Below are 26,528 nucleotides of genomic sequence, written 5' to 3'. Positions count from 1 at the left end.
GGCCTATGGCCTGAGCCAGTGGGGCTGTTCTTACGTTCTTATGTCTGCAGAGGAGTGGCCATGAACACACTCAGGAAGCCAGCTGTGAAAGAGACAAGAGACAGCTCCCATACTCACAGCAAATTATAACACCTTGTATATCTAGGGGACGATCTGAACCTTTGCAGCAACTTCTCATCCATTTAGCAATATAAAGTGTTCTGTAATTTGGGTCTGACGTGGGCGACCACAATGGGAGACACTGTTATTTCTGCTAAAAAATTCTGAACAGCTGTTTCAAGGCAGAGTTAAATTTCTTTTCCCAGTTGATTGGATTTGACTCAAAGCATTTTATCTAATGCATACTTTGTATTTGAGTCTTTTGTTGAATTAGAAATTTAATAGAGCAGCTGAGCATTTTTAAAACTTTTGGAAGATGTGAAGAAAAGAAGAGGGATGTGAACTCTAGCACACCCTGTAAAACATAAATTTCTTACCAAAAGAATAGTTTATTCATATGCTCTGTACATTAGGTCAATTATTACTCACTTTCTTGGACAGCAACCAAAGGCCTCCACCCTCTATTACACAGTTTACTGTAATCAGCTGAAGAAAGAAAGGCCGGATCATTCGAAAGCAAACGAATGGCTGCAGCCCCAACCACAGCTCAGAGGCTTAAAAGCAACAGAAGTCTATGAACCATTTGCTATAAGCAATATGGAGATCGTATGTCTGCAAAGAAGGCCTCGTCTTCTTATCATTTGGTCCCTAGTTTTCCAGTATGTACATCATAAACAATTTATAGCAGTCTTACTCACTCTGTGGGTTAGGATCCACTAGGAGGATCCCGAGCCAGTTTCAGGTGGGTCCCCATTCATTTCAATACAGGTATGTTATTTTTAATCTATTAGACTTGATTCTACCTTGGTATGCGACTGCATTTTAGGAAATTAACAGATCTGTACTAGCCCCACCTCCCACCCCTGGAACCGCCCTCTGCCTGCCCCAGAATGCCTCCCTCCCACCTCCTTCTCGCCCTCCTTAAACCCTTGTGTCCGCCGAGGCCAACTGACGCAACCCTCCCTCCCCAAGTTGGCGCGGAGGCTGGATGCGCACATCCCTGCACCAGCCCAGCCAACTCCCGAGGAGGCACAAACATGCGTTATGGCTAATCCTCCCACAGTTAGGATTGCGCCCTTAATGAACTAACGGCACAATCCTATTCTAGACTAGCAATGGTGCAGCAACTGCTGTGCCATCCTAGGGTGTCACAAAAGGATGCACGGGCCTAGGGTGCAGTAAAGTTATCCACAACACCAAAGCAGTGCTGGTGGGAAGGCCTGCGCAATCCCACTGGCACTGGATCCAAAAGGAATGCTCAATGGAGCAGGTAAGCTCTCGCCAGACTGCAGGGGCAGGGAGAGGGTTGGGAGAGAGAGTAATGGGGCAGGGAGAGGATGGAAACAGGGTGGATCGAGCCCAGGAGATGACAGGATTAGCAGCTCTGGTGCATCCCAAATCTATTCTCCCTCCCAGACTTGAACACCCAACATGAGGCTTCTCAGACTTGAGCCGGCCATTTGGCAGGAGTAGATCCGAGTAACGCCACTGCAGACACTGGTGCTTTATCCCATACCAACTAATGCCGCCATACCTCAAGGAGACCTCCAGCCTGTTCCTTCCCAGCCCTAGATGCATGGGCCAATTAGCCCCGCTGCTTCAGTGCTGGTTAGACTTGAGTTGGGCAGTATGAATTGCAAGCTGACAGCATAGATATCAAAAGCTGCATGGACAGAGGGATCTGTGACAGACCCAGGCAGAAACAGAGGGTCCATGCATCTCATGGATTAAGTGTTGGGACTAGGAAACCTGGGTTCTGACTCCTGCTCAGTCACAGAGTTCACTGGGTGACCTTGGGCCGCGCACTCAACCTAACTTTTCTCACAGGATGAGAAAAAGGGAGGGGGAGGCACATCATTGCTTGCATTCATTTCAAGCATCAGCCATAACATAAAATATGATGGTGGAATATAGTGACGCAGACCATGGCCTCCCTTCCCATCTTGAAGATCTTAATAACAACAGTGTGTCTGCAGCTAAAATAGCCAGGAGCGTCACAGCCCAATGCATGCCTATGCATGCCTACTCAGAAGTCAGTCCTATTAGAATCAAGGGGGCTTACTCCCAGGAAAATGTGGATAGGATTATGTTGTCAGATACTATCTATTTTGGAACCAATCCAAAATAGAATGGATCTCCTTACAACTTTGCAGGCAGTGTGGATACACACTGAAAAATTATATCGCAGAGCTATCAAAAAACAAAAACAAGTAGGTAGTTACTCCTTCTTTTATTTATCCTTGCTTGGAGCAGTTGATATGAGAGTTGAGTCACTGAAGCATTCTTTAGCAACCGTAATGATTCTGGCGCATTCATCTACTTCTGTTTTCATGTCACAAAGGGCTGACACGGATCTTGGAGACACAATACAAATCAATCCACACAACACTCATTATGTAGAACGATCTACCTGCACCAACAACGTCAACTGCAACAGTTTACACATCAAATTGTACAGCGCAAAAATTCCAGCTGATCATATCCCACTGCTGGCAAACTGGACCAGCACAGAATGTCCTGACTTGCTCTTTAATAGTCCATTTCGGCTGCAACTCTTTCTGCACTTGCTGTCTGTAACCTTGAAGTACTTCCTGACTTTTCTTTTGAAGTCTACATTAATCTGACAGTAAAACTACCCTATCAGTTTAGGAACTTCTTTAAGTTAGCATGCAGAAATGCTCAGGAATTCCTACGGGTAGTTGCAATTCATTTTTCGCAAGAGTTCCCACCACTTCCAAAAAGAGTCCAGACACTGGTTTTTTTTGTTTTGTTTTCTTAATGGCTTCATGGGTTAAGAAGTTCTAACTGCATCACCATGGATAGTTAATTGGCTGGCTTGTGATGAAGCACTAGATTGAACAATGGGGCAGAACCTGGCTTATCAAAAGCAATTGGATAAATCAAAAATTATAATATACCAGATGACTGTTTACAAAAGGAAATAATCAACATTGATCAAGGATTCTTCTGTGCAAGCCCAGAAAAGTTATGGGATTTGCTATGAATTTTAGAAGTTCATATCCTGAAAATGTTCTGCCTTAATTTTTAAAATTATTATTATTAATATTTATATACTGCTTTTCAACAAAGAAGTTTACACAAATAGGAAAAAAATTGTTCCTTATTCCAAAGGGACTCACAATCTGAAAAAAGACACAAGAGAGACACCAGCAAACAGTCATTGGAGAGAGACGCTGTCCTGGGATGGAGAACTGATCTCCTCTGCTAAATATTAGAGACCCACCACTTTAAAGGATGCCTCTGAACAATTAGCAGTGTTTACTTTAGCCCATTTGGTTCAGTAGGAATTATTCCCTACTAAGACCTTTGTTGAGGATTTCATCTTTAGTGACATACATTTTCACTTTAAAAAAAAAAAGACTTCCAAAAGTCAAATATTTTATTACCCAACAGTTCTGTACAGTACATTCTCTATACAGAACAGCAGGTCAATGTGTGCCTTAAAGCATGACTTAAGTTGCTGACAAGGGGGCTGAGAAAAGTGCAAGGTAAAAAGGCAAGATGAGGTCACATAGCTAAAGCTGTGGAGTTGGGAGGGTGAGGGAGACTCCTAATGCAAGCCAGAAAAAAAAAAAGAATAAGTATGTTCAGCCAATACAGTGAGAAACTGAATGCAGGCCACTGAGACACAATCAACAAATAGCTAGACAATGTAAACATTTGGGAGGCTGCTCTTATTCTCCCAGATCTTAGGGGAGCAAAGAAGACGTTTCCACCCTTCTTAGCTGTTTAATACCTTGGCACGACAGAGCTTTCTTCTTTCCTGTACGCACACAGCATTGCAATGGGGCCAACTTGGATCAAAAGCATCTCCAAAATGTGAAAAGAAAATGGAGACAGTGGTATAAAACTTTATGGTCTCTTTCCTTGCAACCGTATTGTGTGCAAGTTCAGCCCCCAAACACAGGACCTTTTTGTTCTCAGATTGCAGTTCAGGAGTTTTCACATTTTACCAGAGGTCTTGCCCTTGGTGAAGCAAATGACATTGTCCAAGCTTCCCTATGCTGAAGACAGGCAGGCAGCATCACAAAGCTTACCCTTGCTCTTGACTCAAGGGGCATGCAAATTCCAAGGAAGACAGAAATACATGCACTATTTGTTATATTATATATTTGTTTTCTAACACTTGCACATCTCCTTTCTGACAGAAACCACAAGGGCAATTCACAATAAGAAACATAAAATAATAATAGTTGTAATAATCAACAAAACACTTATGACAAATAGCCAATAAGAAACCATTACCCAGAACTCACGTACTTTACAGTGCCATATTTTTGCATGTATTCACCCTCCCCCCCCAAATGCAAAAATGACTTCTCTGGAACATCCCTTAGTCAATCTCTCTCCTTCAGTACTTCCAGAAACTGAAGTTCAAAAAGTTTTCCCTTTCAGTGACCACGTATGAAATATATAGGTTCTTTCACTCTGACATCTAGCCTCCATAAATATACTGTAATTAAGCATAAGTACATGACTCTGAAATAATTGCACATTCTTCCCTAGTCTTTTCCTGCTTCTAATTCCCTTTCCCTCCTCAGTTATTTTCCTTGTCTGTCTTTTAGACTGGGGACCTTCAGAACAGGGACCTGTCTTCCCAATCTTTGTAATGTGCTGCACACAGCTGGCACATTAAATAGTAACAATCGCAGACTGTGTCCTAGGTGTTTGTAGCATGAATGGAAAGGTCCGCTCATTCAAGAAGCAGTTGCGTTGCCAGCCCAATAGCATCTGGGGCTGGGTGATGTCACAGAGAAGGGTGGCATCCTGCACGACTGCACTGTCACCCTTGCCCCTGCTCCTTTGCGGCCTTTGCCTCCAAAAATGGCTCCGTTTGGAGCCGAGGGCAGACAGGAGGACCAATTTTGCAGCATTTGCTGCACTCCTGAGGTAAGTGCTGTTACCCCCCTATAAATTAAGATGGCAGAAAAGTGTCACTCCACTGTGGGGGGCCATGTACCTCCTGGCCCCACTTTAGCTAATGCCACTGTCAAGAAGAAACTACCATTTTTGCCAATCTCACCTTCCATCTGCAGCCTCCTGCACCCACAAAAATGTATTCTTCAAGTTTGAGGGGCCCCCAAGAGCAGGATGGGATATAGCATGGCATGGAGGGGCTGCAGCAAGAAGGGGGGTCAGCAAAAGGCTATGCTATGAGCTCTTAGGGTGCAATACAATAATTAATTTTTGCTAATGGAAATAAAGGTTCCTTGCATATCAGTGAGAACACAAAAGTCTTTCCAAAACAGAACACAGCAACAGACTGAGTGTAATGGCTATTACTCTAATTCCCTTCTCAAGGTCTCATTAGATGGGCTCATGTGTAACATGTGCTTTCTGCTTTGGCAGGCCAGCATTAATCACTGCCACAACACACAGGCAGCACATGAAGTGAAGAAAAAGAACACAAAATGTTCAGTACGAGTTACACTCTGACAATATTCATATTAGATCATTATCGGATGGAGAAGGGATTTGCAGTGGTACAGTTTAGAGGTGTCAGAAATCAGTAAAACCTACAGTGCGCAGAACCAGGTGTTGAGGTTACAAATATAAGTTAGTTACAGCGGAAATAATGTAACCCACTCATTTTATTTATTCAGTTTCCCGAAGAAGCTCTCAAAGCAGCTTACAAAACACAGCCCATAACAAAATTAAAACATTTAAATAATAAATCCAAATACTTGACTGCGAGAATTGTATGAAGTCACTAAAACCACAGATTTGCTATGAAATGTTCCAGGCATGTTCACACGAAGGAGTAATTCTTCCTGACATTGATGCTTTTTATGAATTTCCTAAACAGGACAGTGACGCAACCAAGCATCCCTCCCTAAGCAAGAAGTTGTGTGCCATCCAGCTGTCTAGGACCAAACTCTCTGCTTCCAGAAATGCCTAAGGCATTACCTAGCTTACTCCAGCCTGGCTTTCACTTTAAATCAACTTCTTTCTGGCCAGGTGACACATTTAGGAGCGCTGCATGCAAGCTGACAGAGCTCAAAAGTAAAGTCCTGCAAAATCTTAGATTGAACCTATCAAGTAGCTCGCATTTAAGCAAAGTTTTTTTAAGGATTCATGTTACTGCTTTTAGCATACATATTGGAGTATAATGTGAATGAATGTGAATATCTTCCCTGGGGTTTTTTTTGTTTTTTTAAACTTAAATCTTCATTACAAGCTAAGAAGCAGGGGATAGAGCCTTCAAGGTCTATCCTTGGAAGAAACCCAAGAAACCTTGAGAGAGAGATCGTAGCTAGAACCTGCCTGCCTGCCAAGCGAGGCAGCTGGAGAGCAGCTCCTACCTTTAAACACTCCCATTCCAACAGGAGAAATGGCAGCAAGCAGTTCCTCTCACCTTAGTCCTACCCTCTACCTCGCCCAATCTGTTGGGCAATGGTTCCCAAACTTACTGTGGTCCCAGCACCCATCTTTTACAGCAACCTCTTCTTCCCGGCTCTCGTAGGTGCCACCGTCTTGGATTGCACGAGATGTCATGCAATTCTTGCAAGATCTCGCAAGAAGTGCGCAAGCCAAGATGGCGGCGCCTGGGAGAGCCAGGAAGGGCACCTGGGACATCCTGCCACACCCCTGTGAGTTCACCACAACGTCTCAGAGTGCAGCACTGCACAGTTTGGGAACCACTGCGGTTGGGGATTATGCTTTGAACACAATGGGACTTGTTTCTGAGTAAACTAGCACAGAATTGCACTGTAAATCTCACTCTATTAGGGCCCAATCCTAAGAACACAAGAAGAGCCTTGCTGGATCAAAGATCCATCTAGTCCAGCTTCCTGCATCTCACAGTGGTCCAACAGATGCCTCAGGGCCCAGCCTTGAACAGTGTGTGCTGGTTTACCGCCAGCTTACCGCTAGGGTTAGGGTTAGGAGGCGTTTCGAGAAGGGGAGGGGGAGGGGGGAGGGTGGGGAGGAGGTGTTCTGGGGAGAGGGAGTGGAGAGGCTGAGAGGCGGGACCGGTGAAGCAAAGTTCCATCAGATCCAGAGTCGGGCTCACTGCCCGACACAGAGGTTCTTGATTCACCGCTGACCTTTGAGTTGGTGGTGAATCAAGTAGCCCCATTGCAGGGCTACTCTCCTTACCCAGGGGAAGGGGACTAAAAAGTCCCCTTCAAGTCCCAAGGAGCCACCGGCAGCTGCCCAGAGCACGCAGGATATGGTGGCAGCCATTTTTGGCGTTGCTGCAGCCCCATAAGAACATAAGAACAGCCCCACTGGATCAGGCCACAGGCCCATCTAGTCCAGCTTCCTGTATCTCACAGCAGCCCACCAAATGCCCCATGCACCAGGCAGCTCAGGATTAGGTCGTCAGGGAGCATACAAGTCAACAAGATACCTGCATCCTGTTGCACTCCCTTTCACCTGGCAATCCCATCCAACTTTCCAGCACCAATGCAGCCGTGCCAGTGGGGCATGCACTGCATCCTGTGGTGGTGGGGCAGTCATGGAGCCTTCCTCAAGGTAAGGGAACATTTGTTCTCTTACTTCAGGGATGCATTGCAGCTACATGGGTGCTGGAAATTGGGATAGGATTGGGCCCTTTTTCAAATGGTAACAACCTATCCTCCTTTATTCAGGCAAAGCTTGTACTGTTCTCAAGCAGGACGTTGCCTCGCATAAAAAGGAATAAAATTTTGTACTCTGTTGTAGAAGGTTTTCAAAAGAATTGTTTTCTCAGATCATCCTTTCCCTTCTTCATACCTTATTTAGGCCTCTTTCTTATTCAGTCCTGTTCGGATGCCAAATAGAGCAAGCAGTCACAAAAGAAATACATAAAAGCTACACATGATTACAAAACTTCCAAGGATTCGCTGGAAGTGCGAAAATGTCTGCTGCAAATGTTAATCATTCTCAAATAATTTTCTCTCTCCACCTCCCTCTTTGTAACTTGGATGTTCTACGTATAGAAAGGGGAATTCTGTTTCTAAATTCAAAATCATAGCGCTTTCAAATGCAACATTTGTTATTTTTGATACACTAAAAAAAATACAGCAGGAGTGATCAGGATTGTGACATGAGGTATTTAAACCCTTGCCTCTAATGTTGTGATTGCAACAAAAAAGCACATCCTCCGCCCCACCCCCCAGTTAGCCCTGGTAGAGAGGATTCCATGAGCACTAATGGAAGCTTCCCAATCGGAGATAGCGGCACGTTGGGGGCGAAGATTTTTGTGAGGATTGTAGTATGAGGAAAACAGAGCCAGACAATCCATGAGGCCAACTGAAGCAATCGCCTCAGGTAGCAGATTTGAAGGGCACAATTATAAAATAACTATAATTAAATTTACATTTTTCATTTCAGTTGGTCTCTGAAGAAGGGCTTGTTTGGTCAAAATGCACTAGGCATTTGATTTTACTGGAACATATGATACTAATAATATGGAATCATTGCAGAAGTGGGGTCTTACCCTCATTTTTTTAGTGCAGAAATGGTTAGATCCCATGGGCCCAATCTGGATCTCCCCTCCACTGCTGGTTTTTTGGAAGAGAAGAGTTGAGCACCACATCTCATTTGACTCTTAATGTAGCAGGACAGCACATTATGTCTTTGTCAACAATTGCATTTCTAGAAAGACAGCTCTAAAACTGTGTGCGGGGGGGGGGGGGGGAGAGAAACTTTAAATATTTTGCCAACGACCAAGTGTTGCAATATGACTTGAAATGAACATGAGGTTTTGGGATCATACTTGTACTTTTACCTACAGTTTGTTATTTGCTTTCTGCTCAGACTAAATACCGCAGTCAGGGTATGCCAGAGGATGCTTAGTCTTTTCCACAAACACATATTATACCAGTTATAAGAAAGAAGACCACACAATACAGTACTAAAGCACTGTTTCTTCACCACCCATGTTTGCTTTTTTATGTCAAAGATCTTTAGATATTATATGTTCATTATGGTTAAAAACATTAATAGGTTTAACTTGTAAATTAATCAAGTAAAGCCCTAGTTATTAAACCACAGGACAAATTTTAACCAGCTGGGGCTACAAATTAAAGCCACTTTCTTTCCTCAAAACCATGTTATCTTATGTAATTGAGAGCAAAAAATCCAGAAGGCAACCTGCCTTCCTTGCAAGGAATAGCTTTTGCTTATTAAACTTCAATTAACACTTCAAAGTGCAAGGGGACACTTATAGAGATATGCATATTTGTTAAAATTGATTCAATAAAAGGCAGGTGATTGGCTTACAGTGTATGCTTACTCAGAAGTAAGTCTCACTGTGCTCACTGAGGCTTACTTGGAAGAAAACTTGCATAGGATGGCAGCCAAAACATTCTTTAAATGGTTGAGCAGCCTAATTTTTATCTTTTGAATTTGCCAGGCGGATTTATTTATTGAAATTCTACAAAATGAAATATCTTACAATGGAAAAAGAGAGCTGAACAGGACTGAGGGTGAGAAGGAAAACCAGACGTTGTTTGCACATGCAGTTTGTGTGTCTAATACTATAGTCTGAAGATTTGAAGTGACTGAAGTCATCTGACTCAGAAGGAAATTCTGGGTGGGAGCATAATTCTGTTTGTACTTTCCACTGTGCTTAGAAGCCTAAAGGGAGCCACAAGGAATCTACAAAATGAGGCAAAATGTTGTACCAGACCGCCAGAGACAGCACTGGTTTTGAAGATGTGCTGACACTACAAGACACAAGATGGGGCATCAGACTGTAGCACAAAGTCTAGGCCTTGGCTATGCAGCTCTCCATTACCTGGGGCCTTTCCAAGTCCCACACCCCCATTCCTGGGATATCACAGCAAGTCACCTCAGGCAGGATCCTTGCTGGTGCAGCAGCAAAGTACACCCACAGCTGTCACAATGCTGCAATCCAAACTGTCAAGTGGGCACATGGATCCTTATGTTGCTTCAGCACAGTGCTCTTGGATCAGCTCACAGAAAAAGGCAGTTACATTTGTTTTAACTCTTCCTCAATCCACTCCCAACGCTACTGAACTTTTGCTTTTTAAATTTGTATCAAGACTCATCCACTTTTACATTCTTAAACATCACCCCCCAAAGAAATACTAGGTTAGCTTTATTCACTGTGATGCACTTGCATGTTCTTGGAATCCTGCCCAGGGTGATTCCCCTAGCTGTGGAACTGAGCCAAGGTTCTGCATTCAGCAGATCAAGAGTGTTGAATACAGGTATATGACTAATGCAATCATGATACAGCCATTGCGTAAATCAGGGCCCCAAGACAACAATTTACTCATGGCCAAAGAAGTTCACCACAAGTTCTGAAAAACTTTAAAAGGTTCAGCTCAAACACAACAGCCAAAAAGATCAACAATACCACAACATGCTGTCAAACCTGTCAAGCACTTGGAACTGGGGGAAGCTGGTTTCAGGCACTTGGAACCCAGGGGGAACTGCCTGTCAGTCCATGATGACTAAAAGCAGTTGTGTGGTCCACTCAGGGGTCAAGTACAAAGGCATCTGTAGGGCCAGAGACAGGTGTATAGCCCAAAACTGACAAATCATAGTTCCAACTGACAAATCATAGTTTAGGATGTTACTCTGCCTTCATGGGCCACTAGATGGGATAGTATCTAGGGATTCTCAGGAAAGGTGCAGAGGCCATAACCTGTCTATACATCTAGAACAGGGGTGGCCAACCTTTCAACTTTAGGGCTCCTGGGCCTTTAACAATTGTATAGAGAAGGGAATTTCAGCTGGTACAGCTTGTTCTGTTCTCTCTAATAAGAATATATGGTTACAGTGAATAGTGCTGGGAGGGCATTATGGGGGTGGGGACAGGGTGGCAACAGGGGTGGGCGGATAGGGTCCTGGAAGGGGGGCAGGATCAACAGTAGGGTCGCCAGTCTCATTATTTATTTATATATCGGGGTTGTGGCACAAAACAGGTTACCCTGCACATGCCCAATCTTGTCTGATCTTGGAAGCTAAGCAGGGTCAGGCCTGGTTAGTACGTACTTGGATGGGAGACTGCCTGGGAATACTGGGTGCTGTAGGCTTATACCATAGTCTTTCGAGACTGAAGGTTGCCAACCACTGTCCAGAGAAGGGAGCCGTAGGCAATTCAAATCCAGACGCTAATCTTACAAACCAGATTCCTTTGAATTCTGGGAGTCAGGTGAACCCAGAAAGCCAGACAGACTTTTTAAAAAATCCTTCTAATATGTTTTCAGAACACAATGCTCAATTTAAAAAACAAAACAAAACTGAAATTCTGTGCACTTCCTCAATCATGGCAACTCACTTCAAAAGGAAGATAACGGGCTACCTCTGTGCACTTCAAGACTATTTTCCTGTTGTGTGCTTCAATTCCAGGGACACACATCTATCACTTGGTCAGTTATACCAAATACAACCCTAGGAACAGAGCAATGGCTTGGCCCACCTGGGCCACAAACTCTATTGTATTGTAAACTGTATTGTATTCTATCTATTGTATTCTCTATTCTTCTCTGCTTCTAAACACTCACTGCCTCTCCAGCCATTAGAGCTTGTCCTTTCCAGTGCTCAAAACTGGGCACACGGAAAGAAGGAGCAGATAAAACTTATTTTCCTTTCAGAGCTATGGGGGAGGGGGGAGGAATGAGTATCTTGCACAGGCAAAATTGAAATTCTATTTAACCTGTAGAGATGGGTCATTGCAGATTTGATCCAGCCTACTTCAGCCCTGCTAAACCCCATTGATTTCATTAAGAGAACAGTAGAATGGACCTAGAAACTCCTCTACTGCAAAATGAATGAGAATCAAAAGTGCTTAACCCATTTCTGCCCAGCCCACAGGCATATACATTTGATCCCTATTGCATATATACAACGTTGGCTAGATCACATCCTGTCATTTTAATGTTAGGTATGAACAGCAACACAAAGAAGAAGAAAAAAACCAAGAATCTAAGCTAACTTTATGCAAGATTCTGCTCTGAGCCAACTGTATGAGACTTCTCTCTCACTAGGGAAATATCTGCTATTTCCCATTCTGTGGCTGAACACAGTATAAACAGTCATATTTTACTACTCCCTTAGATTTGGCTGCTTTGGGTAACCACCTATTTTTCCTGTGTGGAAGAGTTAACCGTAATGTTGGAACTAATCCTACCTATCCAGAAGCATAGGAGTTTGCATTCAAACTAGGGATAACTGTAACTACTCTCTCTCTCTCTCTCTCTCTCTCTCAGGAATAGAACTAAAATATATGTCTGCATTAAAAGAGAGAGGGGGAGAGTTGGATGTGCTTGACTGAGGATAATGGCCTACTTTATATGTAATCTATCATATGAATTTTCCAGACAGCAAGACAGTCAATTTGCTCAAATTAAAACACATGTTATCTTCAGGAATACAAAACAGTCCAGCGATAATTACAGTTAAACAGCTATTGCTGTCATCTCTCTCCAGAACACTGTTAAACTTGATTGAATTTCCTTGAAACGACTTCAGTATAGCAGATAAGTAGGGCTGTGTTCTCATCTGGAAACAGCTGTGCTTGTTGCTATGGAGACCCAGGCAAAAAAAAATCACAGAATTGATAGCAACCTCATACAAGTTTTAAAGAAGAACTCAGAGCGGCTAGTCAAAACAAAGCAAAGGACATGAGGCAGGAGAGTGTATAACTCTGGTACTTGTGTAGTTCTGATTGCCAAGAAATTGCCCGGAACATCTTTGTATATTAAACAGCAAGCTAAAATGTACGTGATTATACTTCTTTTATTGGCCAGTTTTTGCATTTTTTAAGTTCAAGATGTGAAACAAAACTAACGGTTACATTTCAGGCGCCTTTCATCCTTGTTCCCATCTTTAAATAAAAATGTATATAGCACTTGAACAGCAACTGCACATCTAACTTTTCAACAGGGATAGCCTTAAGACAGTGGGAGGGGGCACACACAGTTGTATGCCTAGAGGCCCTGCACCCCAAATTTTGAAGCAGTTTCAAATTTGTCTCCCCGTCACCACCTTATCCCTACTGTTGCTAAACCATCCCCCAGGTCCAACCATGCACAGCATAGTGCACTAGTGCCCTGTTCCAGGTGCAAGAGAGTATCACCAACTTTTTCTTTCTGACAGATGCCCTTGTTCCTTTAACAGGCATTGACAGATAGAAATTCATCTTTTTTCCAGGATGGAGCGGTAATGTTGAGGCTTGCTGCACCTGTTGAATTTTTGCATTTCAGACACCTGAAGAAGGCACAGAATCTTCACCAGAGGAAGAAGGAAAGATGGCAACCACAACTTGAGAGAGAAGAGGGGAACACAGAAGAGCCACTTATCAATCATGGGAAAGCACAGACAAATTCATATATGGGGGACATATCAAAAAAGGATTATGGGCAGAACATAGCAAAGAAGGGGAATTTACCAGAAAGGAGCATGTGGGAATGTCACTGCAAGTTAACAATCCTATGCATGTATACTCAGAAGTAAGTCTCATTAGGGTCAATGGGGCTTACTTCCAAGAAAGTGTGAGTAAGATTGGGCTGTTAAGTCTCCGCAAACACCTAAAAGCCTCTCCTGGGACAGAAAGGATTACTGTGAAGGGATCCACCAGGGGGCTACATTTACCCAAAAAAGAGAGGAGCATCTTTAACTCCCTTTCATTTCCTCTTCTCCATGTATTGTATGAAACAGCCCCAAATGCTAGTGGTTGACAAGGAAATGTCAGTGTTACCACCCACAACGGTTTTTCTCCTCTCCTCCTTAGAACTGTATTTTCCACTATCTTCCAGAATCTTCCTACTTATTCCTACTTTAGCGGAATCAGTAACAGTCAGACAATATTAAAAATATAAAACCCTCAACCATATCATACTATATTTGTATTTCTAATTTGCCATCATCAGAAATGAGGCTTCATCCACGGACCAAAGCCCATCATCTTCCTTCTTAATTAGAAAGAGTTAAAATCCTACTTACCTCTTTCGCACTGAGGTCCAGTAAACCCATAGGTGCAGGCACACCGGTTTGGTGCAACGCATCTCCCTCCATTGAGGCAGCCACTTTCACAGACAGCTGAAAATGAAGGGAGTGGAAGTATTAATGAGATGCCCCCAGAGTTCCCAGTTTCATGACAGGTGCGCACTGATGGTTTTCCTTCAGAAGTGGTTCTCTCAATCAACAGAATCACATCCTGAAGCACTTCCTCAATAGGGGTCCATCAGGCTACAAATGGGGGAAGGGCTGGGAAATTACAGGATTCGATGCTCCCTCCCATTGGGGGGGGGGAATACACAGCAGACTTACAGGCTTCCTTCTATAATAACCAGAAAAAAACCCCTCAAACGTTTATCCCCCTATATTTACACATGCTTGCAAACTGCAGGAGCTGAGCTTACTGCAGGGTAATTAGCAGATACAGTATCTGATTTTTCAATAGCCTCAGGGTTTGCGGCAATTAGTTACATGATCTTTCCAACTGGGACCCACCAACAATCAGGTCATGACCCACCAGTGGGTTCCAATCCACAGTTTGGGAACCACTGGACTAAGATGGTCTACTCTGGCCTGAACCAGCAGGAGGCAATTTCATATGAGAAGCCCTGTTCACAATATATTCTTCATGTGCTGAATTGTGTCCACAGCAAGCAAAGAACAAAGACTCAGATAACTCAGTTCACTTCCAAGATCTGTCCATAACATCTATTAAGCCCTCAAAACGTGGTGGATGTCGTGTTAAGTGGACCTTCTGGCTTGATCCAAAAGGCAAAGGCTTTTCTGGTGGATGAGAGTATGGTAGCATGTCAAATAATGTGGCCTCATGAATAATTCTGGGGGAACAATTTCTTGTCCCCATAAGAGTAAATTATCTAGAGAGTGAAATCTTTACTGGCACTGGAGACCAGTTCAAAAGTTAATCAAGTGCAAAGGTACTCCAAAAGGTAGAACCACCCCGCTATGATAAAACTTTGCATTCCCTTCTTTCTACTTCTGATAAGTCAATTATTACTCAATTTGCTGATTATCTTTATATTGCAGAGATGCAAAGTTAAATCTGCTGTTCCTCATAGAACTGTTAATATATGAGCTGTGGAAACCCCCTTGTTAGGGGCAGGCCATTTCTGTTCTTTGCTTACTTGTATTTATGTCTATGCCTAATAAAGGTTAATGAGAGGGACTCAAATAACCAGGCTCTGCACATACAAAATTTTCCAGTCATTGAGAATTTTAAGAATGTCAGGACTGCAACATCAGGCAACATCCAATTATTATGAATTTGTTTGATGCTTATTTCAATTGTTCTTGTCAGACAGCTTTCCTGGCACCCACCACGTGCTAAGCTGAAAAATTCCATGGCAGACAACCAGCAGTCCATCATGGGTTGATTACAGTGGATTTGTTAGTGCCCTTGTGGTTGAGTTTTACATTTCTGACTGAATATGATGCTCCACTTACGCTGTCCACAATGTGTTCCTGTGTATCCCTTCTGACAGAGACAATGGTCATCACTGCACGTTCCTCCATTCATACACCTGATGTTGCAGTGTTGCACTGAAAAAGAAAAAGAAAGCAATATAATAAATAAAATAAATATACCCAAGAAGGCTTAGTCTGGAGAATCCAAATAGTTCATGGAAATCACTTTAGTGCTTAATTCTGTGAAGTGCTGACTGTCAAACAAAAATGCAGAACGCCTGATTATCTTATGGTCTTTTGAGAACCAACATTAAGGAGACCACCCAATGAGAGTATTGGCAGAAAAGGAAGCACTCACAAAATGCAGCTCAACATGAAAGTGCCGATCCCAGTTTTTCATATCGAAAGGAGCACAGGAGCGCTATAAGAAGTAGTAAAACTCCAGGAAGATCTCTGCTCTTTTCCACATTAGGGTTCCCAACTCTTAACTCAATAATACTTTTCTGCCTTTAATAGCTCTGTGGTGAGATGTACGAGTAGGTTTGACAGGGAGATTCTTAACACATTACTATGGTGATAGGAGAATTCATACTCTCACATGGACATATTTGCAGAATGTTGACACATTTGGAAAGGGCTGAGATGAAGGACCCAGGAGAGGCAAGGAAGGAGCATTAATGGTTAAGAAAGAGTTAAGAAAGAGACTAGAGTTCCAGTACTAAATTGAAATACTTGGTCATAACAACAAGCTATGGAGACACAGAATGCATGCCCCTGTGCTTGCAACTTTATGGTAGAAGCCCAGCTTGGTATTGGGAATCAGAGTGACAATCTAGTTAAGTGGAATACTATAAGTGTGAACACCAGAAGCGCATTGAGAATATTAGTTATTGGAATCCTTGGTTTAAAGCAACGGAAATAAGGCTAAACAGTTCTCCTTTCCATGCAGAAACTGCAGAGTCATGTCATCATACCCCATTTAATCCCAAACCACTGACCAGTAGCAACAATGTGGAACTTAAACCCTAAGACTGGCAAAGCTTAAAAGCCCGCATGGCAGGGTGTATGTAGACGAAAAGGAAGAAATGGGAAGGAATGCTTAAACTCTGGGTTCACTGCTATGAAAAATGTTTTGCAATTTAGTTCTCTCCTTGCTGTCAGAGAACAGATGCCAACTAGAGCAGACACTCTGAATATGGAGCCAGGAAACGGAAAATGGATTCATCGCAACAGGAACCACATGAAGAGCTCCTCCCGAGATAAGATTACTGTCAGTTTAGTGTTTTGCAGTGCTTTCAAAGAGAACAGTAAGCCCAATAGGCTGGCTGATGTGTTCAAAAAGACATAGCAACTAATAAAGTAACAAGAAACTGCTGTATTTTCTGGGCAGGTAGGAAGCTTACTGTTGGCAGTCTATTACTCTTCATAATATTTCCCATCTTGTGATCTGCTAAGGTCAAAATAATAATTTTTACTTTATTGCAAAAAAAAAAAAAAAAAGCCAGAAAAGAACTATTAAATCAATAAATTCTTGTTAAATTATTGCACTTTTAATACAAAAAAGTGCTCCGCCCTTATTGTATTTGTTCTCACAAAAAAATGGTTGGCAACCTTCAGCCTCGAAAGACTATGGTATAACCCTACAGCACCCGGTATTCCCAGGCGGTCTCCCATCCAAGTACTAACCAGGCCTGACCCTGCTTAGCTTCCAAGATCAGACGAGGTTGGGCATGTGCAGTGTAACAGTTGCTCTCACATGGAGAGTTAATCCGGACCTCACAATTCCCATTTGGTAGACTGGCCAATTGACTTGGAGAGACAGTTGCTTGAGAGTGAAACTGGAAAAGGTGCAGAAAAGAGCAACCAAAATGATTACTGGGTTGGGCACCTATGAGGAAAAGTTACAATGTTTGGGTCTCTTCAGTCCAGTCTAAAACAGCGGCAGCCAAAGAGGCCTTTGGCCCCTTTAGAACAGCAGAGGCCAAAGTGCTGACTGCAGAGCACTGGGAATGCCTTCCCCGAACCAGCCGGCACTTTGCGTTCTGGAGCGCCACGCAACTGCCACTTCCAAGACTGGGACAATGTGATCCTCCCTCATGTCTATGGTCCAGTGCCCCAGTGTTGCATTGCAACTGGATTTCCACAAAAATGCGAGATGGGGCAGAGCGTCACATCATCCTGATCTTGGGACTGGCAGTCACACAGCACTCTGGAACAGTTCAGTCACAGGAGGGACAGATTTGGCTGAACACCAGATCCGACCCTGGGGCCAGGGTTCACCCAGCCGTGGTCTAAAAAAAAGGTGTTGGGGGGGACATGATTAAGACATACAAAATTATGCAGGAGATGGACAGAATAGATTCAGGGATGTTCTTTTCCCTCCCACACAACACCAGAAAACATTTCTTTACCCAATGTGACATTAGTCTGCGGAACTCCTTGCCACAGGATGGGGTGATGCCTTTAAAAGGGGATTAGATAGATTTCTAAAAGAAAAGTTGGTCACAGTTTACAAGCCATGATGGGAATGTGCAACCTCCTGGTTTTAGAAGTAGACTATCTCTGAATACCAGGTATAAGGGGGTGGTAATAGTATTCAGGTGTCTTGTTGTTTTGTGTGCTCCCTGAGGCATCTGCTGAATCACTGTGAGATCCAGCCTTTGGTTTGACCCAATATTCTTATGATCTACATATGTGGTAGGATAAAGTGGTAAAATCCCAGGGTGGTAGAGAGAACTATACTATTTCTAGCTGCAAGTGAGGTTTGTGTGCCATGTTTTAGCTCTCCCACATAAATAATTCCGTTAAGTAAAAGAAGTATCACATTGGGGTACAAGTTCTAGCACAGTCTGCTTCTTGCTGTGCTAGTTTTCTAGCTGTAGGATTTTTTTTAACGCTGAGCAGCATTCAAAAATAGTACATCCCCCACCCACAGTCTAAACTGATACAGTACATTCTAGCACCTCAGAGCTCCACCATATCATTCTCACCTTAGTCTGTTGCTGTGACTTTCATTCAAGGAAGAGGGAGTGAGGCTCAGAACTGGCAACTTGCCCAAGACCACTCAACAAGTGCATTACTCAACAGGGATTATGAATCCAATTCCAAACATAAGACTACATTTGTAGGACCACAATGGTTGTCAAAGCTATCAGGGCTGTATATAAGAGCTAATGCATTGAGACACGGCTTTGGTCCATGGAGCCAGCAGTGTCAATATACCAATGTCAGTGCCTCCACCAAGGCCTCAAGATGATGTGAAAATGCACAGGAGAGGAAACTGAACGCTTTCCACATGCGCTGCCTCCGACGCATTCGCGGCATCACCTGGCAGGACAAAGTTCCAAACAACACAGTCCTGGAACGTGCTGGAATCCCTAGCATATATGCACTGCTGAAACAGAGATTCCTGCGTTGGCTCGGTCCTGTCATGAGAATGGATGATGGCCGGATCCCAAAGGATCTCCTCTATGGAGAACTCGTGCAAGGAAAGCGCCCTACAGGTAGACCACAGCTGCAATACAAGGACATCTGCAAGAGGGATCTGAAGGCCTTAGGAGTGGACCTCAACAAGTGGGAAACCCTGGCCTCTGAGCGGCCCGCTTGGAGGCAGGCTGTGCAACATGGCCTTTCCCAGTTTGAAGAGACACTTGGCCAACAGTCTGAGACAAAGAGGCAAAGAAGGAAGGCCCATAGCCATAGTTTTTGCAAAGCATGTAGTTTACCAGTAAGCTATGGCACAATGAAACCACTGAGGCCCAGTGCTATGGTTCTCAACTGTGTGCCATGGCAAACCATGGGTTTTGCCAGAAATCTAATAAGAAGGGAATAAGAAGATTCCAGGGCATGGTCAGAGAGCACATTATACAACCAACTGGTTGAAACTGAGCAGGGACAGTTCTGGTCAACACTTGGACAAATGATCACCTGGTGAACCCCATTTTCACCACATTGAGCTCCACCAACAAAGAAAAGTGGGGTGTAAATGCAATAAATAAATCCATAAAACATTTGCTTTTTGGAACAAATGTGGTGTACACATAAATAATGAAGCTAACATAAGCAGCCATTTATTTTTATTTTTTTGGCACTGTAGCCAGTCTTGGAAATGTTCCTTGTTTCAAGGTATCTCCAAACACATGCTGAGGTCACAACTCTCCTAGCTCTTGTAAAAGGGATACAGCCTGGATGTGTTATAAACCACAATCACAAACCACAGTAGAGCATTCAGACAACCAACAGCCCACAAAAAATGTAACCAACTTTCTATACTTTCCTCACATGATCAACACTCCAAAAGCATGAAATGAGTCAGAGTTTTTTGTGACATGAGCTTTAGTATGCTTTTAGAGTTTAATTCTGAAAACTAAACAGTTAATTCTAAAAATATATATTTATTATGTTACTAAAAGTGAAAATAGCATCTTGTTCATACTCTGGCTCTATTGGAGACTAGAAAAGCAATACTATTCAATAATAAGGGCACTAACCAAACAAAATTAAGGAATTGCAAATTATATTGACTGCCATCAAAATCAACAGGGTTTAAAATTGGCTAGATTTTGCCCAAAGCATCTACAAATCTACAGAATAACGAGCTGGTGGAGATTTATAGACACTGTCCCAAGTAAATGAAGAAAGGGTATGCAGTGTCTTTAGAATGTATGGTCTAATTTAGCTTTATAAAATCTTAGGAAAACAGAAGGGATTAGAAAACACATAGGAAATGATATCATCTGTCAGGCAGGGTAAGAACGTAAACCACAAACTGATTTCAATTAGAATAAAGCATGCCAAAAGCTAATTTCCATTCCCACATGATTACCAAAGCCATTTAAATACTGTGAGATAATTAGGTTGACAGTAGCTTAAATACTGATTCTTTACATTACTTTTTTCAGACTAATGGTTGAGTATATTTCCTCACCTTTGTCTTGCACACAACCATATAATGGGAGAGAGGGAAAAGTTCTATAATCTGCTTTAATTATTTTTCAAAGAAGCTTTTCCAAAGTAAATTATTTCTCACTCAGTCTTAATTATTTGGCGGTCTAGGACCATAAATCATTGTGCTGAATGGAATTGTTGTAAGGCCTGGCTAGGGTTGCATGTATTCATAAGCGCTGCAGATGGTAAAAGTTTTCATCAAAATGTCTTAGAGAGGGGCCACAGGTCAATGCTATAGTACAGTGAACTGATGGGTCGCAACCCCGCGCGCGGTGGGTCACAGCCTAATACTCAGTCTTGCACTGTGAAGGATTTCTGGGACCCTCCAGAGGCCGCTCCTGGGTCGTGCAGGGCCTCCAACCCACTCCACAGGCCCAGAATGACACACAAGTGACTTCTGGTTTGTGTTCGCAACTTTCTGTTTGCTTCCACAACTTCCAGTGACTTCCGCAAAGCATACTGGGGCCCATGGAAGCCAATGAAATGGGTTGCAGACCCAGCACAACCTGGAAGAGGCCTCCAAAGGCTTCCAGAAATGCTCTGTGGAGCAAAAAAACATTTCACCAGTGATTACTGCACGTTTGCAAGAGTGTGCACCGGCAATGAGCCAGCGCGCCAAACTCAGGATTGGGCTCTACACCTACATTCCTATTCAGTTCCAGAAGCTGGTGCTGAGGTGACATGGATGGACTCCCTTGTGCGGATTGATAGTTCCACTCCATGTGTCAAGGCTCCAGAACAGCTAATGTCTAGACTCCCACCCGAAAGTCAATGTTACCAGGAGGCGTTCAAGCTACTTACAACTCATCAAGCACAGTGGAAAGCTACTTAATTCTCTGCTATATTTGAAGAAAACTGTTAAAATATTTTTAACTTTTATTAAGCAATTTGGGGCCCAACCCTATCCAATTTTCTAGTGCCGGTGCAGCTGTGCCAATGGGGCACGCACTGCCTCTTGTAGTGGGGCAGAAGTCACAGCGGCCCCCTTAAGATATGGGAACATTTGTTCCCTTATCTTGGGGATGCAATGCGGCTGCACCGGTGCTGGAAAATTGGATAGGATTGGGCCCTTAGATGGTCTGGCCTGCAAGGTTTAACACTATCATCACAAATGTAAAGAACAATGAGATGACTGTAGGAAGTTATAAACTGCTGGAATGACCCAAAACCTGCACTCAAATCATCCTATTTGCCAAATTAGGACCAAATTAGAATTAGGTGTATCATGAAAAGTCCTGTGTAATTCAAAAGTTTACATAATTTATTTTAGTGCACTTATATCCAACCTTATCCTCAAAAGAGAAGCCAAAAAGCCCAACAAGAAATAAATAAAAATAAACAAATCACCAAAACAAAATTACAAAACTATAAGAGGACTTGAACTTGGTCCACTAAAATAAATCACTTAGGCCCAAATCCTGAACAACTATCCAGCACAGGCACAGCTGTGCCAATGGGGCGTGTGCTGCATCCTGCAGTTGGGTGGCACTCACAGAGGCCTCCTCAAGTTAAGGGAATGTCTGTTCCCTTACCTCAGAGCTGCATTTCATTTACCTTGGTCCTGGAAAGTTGGTTAGGATTGTGCCCTTAAGATAACAGTCATTGTGTATGCAGAATTAAAAAAGAGGGGAAGGATAAGACTGACGTGAGCATTCTGAACACAACTGGCTGGCCGCACAGGAAGACAAAATGCTGAACTAGATGGATACCTCAGTAATTCTTGAGCAGCAAGGCAATTATTTCATATTTGTGAGATAATTGAATTAGGATCAAAGTGATGCAGCCATGCCAATGGAGTATCAGGTGCATGGGGGGGGGCAGTCACAGAGGCCTCCTCAAGGTAAGGTAATGTTTGTTCCCTCACCTCGGGGCTGTACTGCTGCTGTATCAGCACTGGAAACTTGGATAGAATTGGGCCCTAAATGTGTTTCACAAGCAAAATGGCTTTAAGACTTAGACAAATTCATGGAAGATACATCTAACATGTATATTCATGGAAGATACATCTAACATGGCTATTAGCCAAAATAGCAAACTTGACCCTCCAGTTTCTGAGGCAGTATATCACTGAATACTAGCTGAAGGTGGGCAGTAGCAGGGAAGGACTATTGCCACCAAGCCTTGATGGTTAAGCATCCAGTTTATGGAAGCATCCGGTTTATGACTTTGGGTTAGATGGACTTCTGGGTTGTCTGTGACCAAGACAGGCTGGATCCACTCCCATCTACAAACCCTTTGAAATGCTCAGGAAAGAACAAAGTTTCTGGAAAACATTTGTGAGGTCTAAGAGGATAAATGCAGAGGAGGATTTGGTATTTCCTAAGACATTCATAACTGTTTTCACCAATTATGTCTTAATGTTGAGGTCCAGTCAAAGAACAGATGTAAAACATTAAGCAGCATAAGCTGTTTCTTGGTTTAGGAAGTTGAAAAACTACAAGGCATTTAAGAATTCTTATTTATCAATGAATCATTGGAAAGGCTGAGACTGAATGAAGTATGTTAAGTTCCACTGTAAGAGTTTAAAAAATTGAGACAATGAGATAGTTCTGATGATAGTTCCAATGATAACATACTGCAGTGTGGTTTTAGAGCAGTGTTTCTCAAACTGTGGGAAGGGACCCACTAGTTGGGTCATGAGCCAATTTCAGGTGGATCCCCATTCATTTCAATATTTTATTTTTTAACGTATTCGGCTTGATGCGACCATGGTATGTGACTGCATTTGGGGAAATGTCACAGACCTGGACTTCTAATTGGCTACTCTGTAACAATGATAGTCAATGGGATTTACTACTGGGTAAGTGTGGGTAGGATTGCAGCCTAGGATCATTAAAAATTTTCCTGCTTGATGATGTCACTTCCGGACATGACATCACTTCTGGTGGTTCCTGACAGATTCTCATTCTAAAAAGTGGGTCCCAGTGTGAGAACCACTGTTTTAGAGGGTTCTGTACACAGCATTCTGTCTCTGGATCATAACTACACTCCAGAGTTTTCCAAGTCTGTCACAGTGAGCCACTTCTGGTTAAAGGTCCACAGATGGTAAAATGCAAACGCTGCATATAGAACAGTGCTTCTCAATGTTTACCCCCCCACCGTACCACTTTGCATGGTCCACCTATTGGAAGTACCACTGGAAGTAACTGGCGATGATGTCATCGACAGTTGATTCCAGATTTGGGGCCAGACATGATGTGACAAACACTGATAAGAGGCTTACGGTGGATGGGAAGGCTTTTTCAAGCATGCAAAAAGCTCATGCTGGAACTCAGCTTGTCACGTTGCAATTGCTGGTCTCGCTGCAAGGTGATGGAGGTCTGGGGGTCCCACAGGTACCACCAGACACCACCACAAGTACCAATGATGGTATGAGTACCACTGACTGAGAAACTCTGATATAAAAGATCCCAGACCCCATTTCAGGCATCTTCAGTTAAAGGGTTCTCAGGTAGCAGAGTTTGGAAAGTCTTCTCTTTGCCTGAGAGCCTAGAGAGATGTTGCCACTCAGAGCTGGCAATGGTGAGTTAGATGGGCCAATGGTCTGACTCAGGATGAAGCAGCCTTCTGCTCTTAACGAAAAGTTATTCCTTATAATATGGGGGTTTGCAAACACCACATGCCTGATTGGTAGTAGTAAAGGGGGCCTAAGCATGCAATACAAAACAGTAGGGTTACAGGATGCATCTTTTGTTATATTTTACTGTTTCAAATTGCAGGTGAAGAACTGAATGACATTTTTAAATTCTTGCATATGCAAAACTGGCAAGTCAGAGAGAAGGATCCAAACAAGCTTTCCTCTCAAAAGCCAGTTTTGTATGGACGTTCATATGCAAGACCATAAGGTGATTGATGGTGTCCTTTGAAGGACAATCCAATCAACACAGTCCTGGAACGTGCTGAAATCCCTAGCATGTATGCACTGCTGAAACAGAGGCGCCTGTGTTGGCTCGGTCATGTCATGAGAATGGATGATGGCCAGATCCCAAAGGATCACCTCTATGGAGAACTTGTGCAGGGAAAGCACCCTACAGGTAGACCACAGCTGCGATACAAGGACATCTGCAAGAGGGATCTGAAGGCCTTAGGAGTGGACCTCAACAAGTGGGAAACCCTGGCCTCTGAGCGGCCCACTTGGAGGCAGGCTGTGCAGCATGGCCTTTCCCAGTTTGAAGAGACACTTTGCCAACAGTCTGAGGCAAAGAGGCAAAGAAGGAAGGCCCACAGCCAGGGAGATAGACCAGGGACAGACTGCACTTGCTCCCGGTGTGGAAGGGATTGTCACTCCCGAATCGGCCATTTCAGTCAAACTAGATGCTGTTCCAGAACCACCATTCAGAGCGCAATACCATAGTCTTTCGGGACTGAAGGTTGCCAAGGTGATAGGGGATAGGGGAGCATTCATCTCCCCACCTGCAGCCTAAAATGGTTCAGCCCCACAAAGGCTGTACCATGTGATCACATCGTTTGATCACATGTTTAATGTCTAAGGATGCTTCAGAAAGTTACCTTGACCTCCCAAGGTTTGAGACAGCATGCCAAATGGTTGCTCCCCCTCACCTGGTGATGTGTCAGCCTCTGTTCTACCCACTTCCTAGACTAGAAAAGAAGAGGGACAGAAGAAATGTAAAGGTGACCAGAGTGGTGGCCTGGAACACCTGTGAAGACAAGTGGATAGAGGTGGCTTCCCCTGCCAGTCTGCTGCCTGAGGCAACTGCCTGAGAGCCCAATCCTGGGGTTGGTGGCACAGCTCTATGCTGTGGACCACGGTCGGAAACATGCTGTAAGGCAATGCTTTACAGCACATTTGCGACACTTGCCATCAGGCTCGCGCTGGTGCTGGGCTAGCACCGGGCAGTGGCCCAGGTTCTGCGGCTCGGTGGTCTCCCAGACCGCCAGGCTGCGGAACAAGAGGCGGGGGCGTGCGGGAGGCGTTCCGGGGAGGGGGGAGGCCGGCAGGGGCGGGCAGAAAGCGTGCTGGGGGGGCTGGCGGGATCCAGGGCAGATCCACAGGATCTGTAGGGCTGCGCGCCCTATATGAGCACCTTTACCACCAACCTTTTGGTCGGCGGTAAAGTGAGTAGCCTCATTGCGGGGCTGCTTATCTTACTTGGGGGAAGGGGATGAACATCCCCTTCTCCCAAGGAGCCTCCCGCAGTAGCGCGGGAGGCGCAGGATTCGGCGGCAGCCTTTTTGGTGCCACCGAGCCTGGGTGCTCCAGGCAGCTCAGGACTGGGCTGTCAGTTGGCCTCATGGATGGGTTAGCCCTATCTTAGAAGCACGAGAGACTACAGTGTTAGTCCTTCCCATCCTGCTCTGCGTATCTCTCTAACGACCTGGAGTTTATAATATTTATTTTTATTTGAAACATTTCAGGCGCTTTTTCATAGCTCAATTAAAAATAATAATAAATATCCCCATGGTGCATCTGCTCTCTGTGCTGCTAAGGTAACACTGGAAGGGGTCCTGTGAATCTCCTCCTGGCATCCAAGCAAGACTTTGGTTCTCTTGTTCTAATTAGGGAATAAATGACTAGCATATGTATTTGTCGTTGGTGGGGGGGGGGGAATGAGGACGACGGGATTAGTGTTTTATGTGGACTTGTTTGCAAATCCCATGTGTCTATATTAGCTTCCTCATGAGTAACAAAGGACCACTTCCCCATTCTGACATGGCACTGAGGCAGTGGGTCCACCACAAATTTACCATTCTTTCATTGACCCAACAAATGGCAGGGCAAAACAGACACAGAACAATACCACAGCTCATCACATCCTGATAAATTTTTAAACTGCAGTTTGATTCAGAATATCATGAGCTGCAATCTCTGTGTTTATTGGAGAATTCACAAAACCAATTGCCAAAGCAAAAAACAAAAAATTCTTTTTTGCTGTGACCACATCAAAGCAGCTATGGCTAATGAATTTTGAAGCAAAACATCTGTAGACTACCTGATTTTCCTGGTAAGACATTTTTTTGCTGACAGGCTCATATTGTGCTAATGTTTCTCCCGGGGAGTAGTGAATTATTGGCAAACATGCAAATAAAAGGGAAGGGTCACTCTTTAGTGGAACAGCACCTGTTTTGCATGCATAATGTCCCAGGTTCAATGACTGGTGCCT

General features: G+C 43.7%; 1 protein-coding gene across 3 annotated transcripts in view; it reads right to left on the bottom strand.

The window, feature by feature from the left end:
- The window catches only part of FBN1 (fibrillin 1), a 209,991-nt gene that overhangs the window by 155,459 nt on the left and 28,004 nt on the right, over positions 1 to 26,528 (bottom strand). For all 3 annotated transcript variants that reach the window (XM_066635255.1, XM_066635256.1, XM_066635257.1), the window contains exons 5-6: positions 15,499 to 15,594; positions 14,023 to 14,118 (exon numbers count right to left, since the gene is read on the bottom strand). In XM_066635255.1, the coding sequence (XP_066491352.1) occupies positions 14,023 to 14,118; positions 15,499 to 15,594 (192 nt within the window). The remainder of the gene's footprint in view (positions 1 to 14,022; positions 14,119 to 15,498; positions 15,595 to 26,528) is intronic.

The sequence above is a fragment of the Tiliqua scincoides genome, chromosome 8 (genome assembly GCF_035046505.1).
Source record: "Tiliqua scincoides isolate rTilSci1 chromosome 8, rTilSci1.hap2, whole genome shotgun sequence".
NCBI lineage: Eukaryota > Metazoa > Chordata > Lepidosauria > Squamata > Scincidae > Tiliqua > Tiliqua scincoides.
The sequence above is the reverse complement of the archived record's forward strand: the minus strand, read 5'-3'. Positions and strand labels throughout refer to the sequence as shown.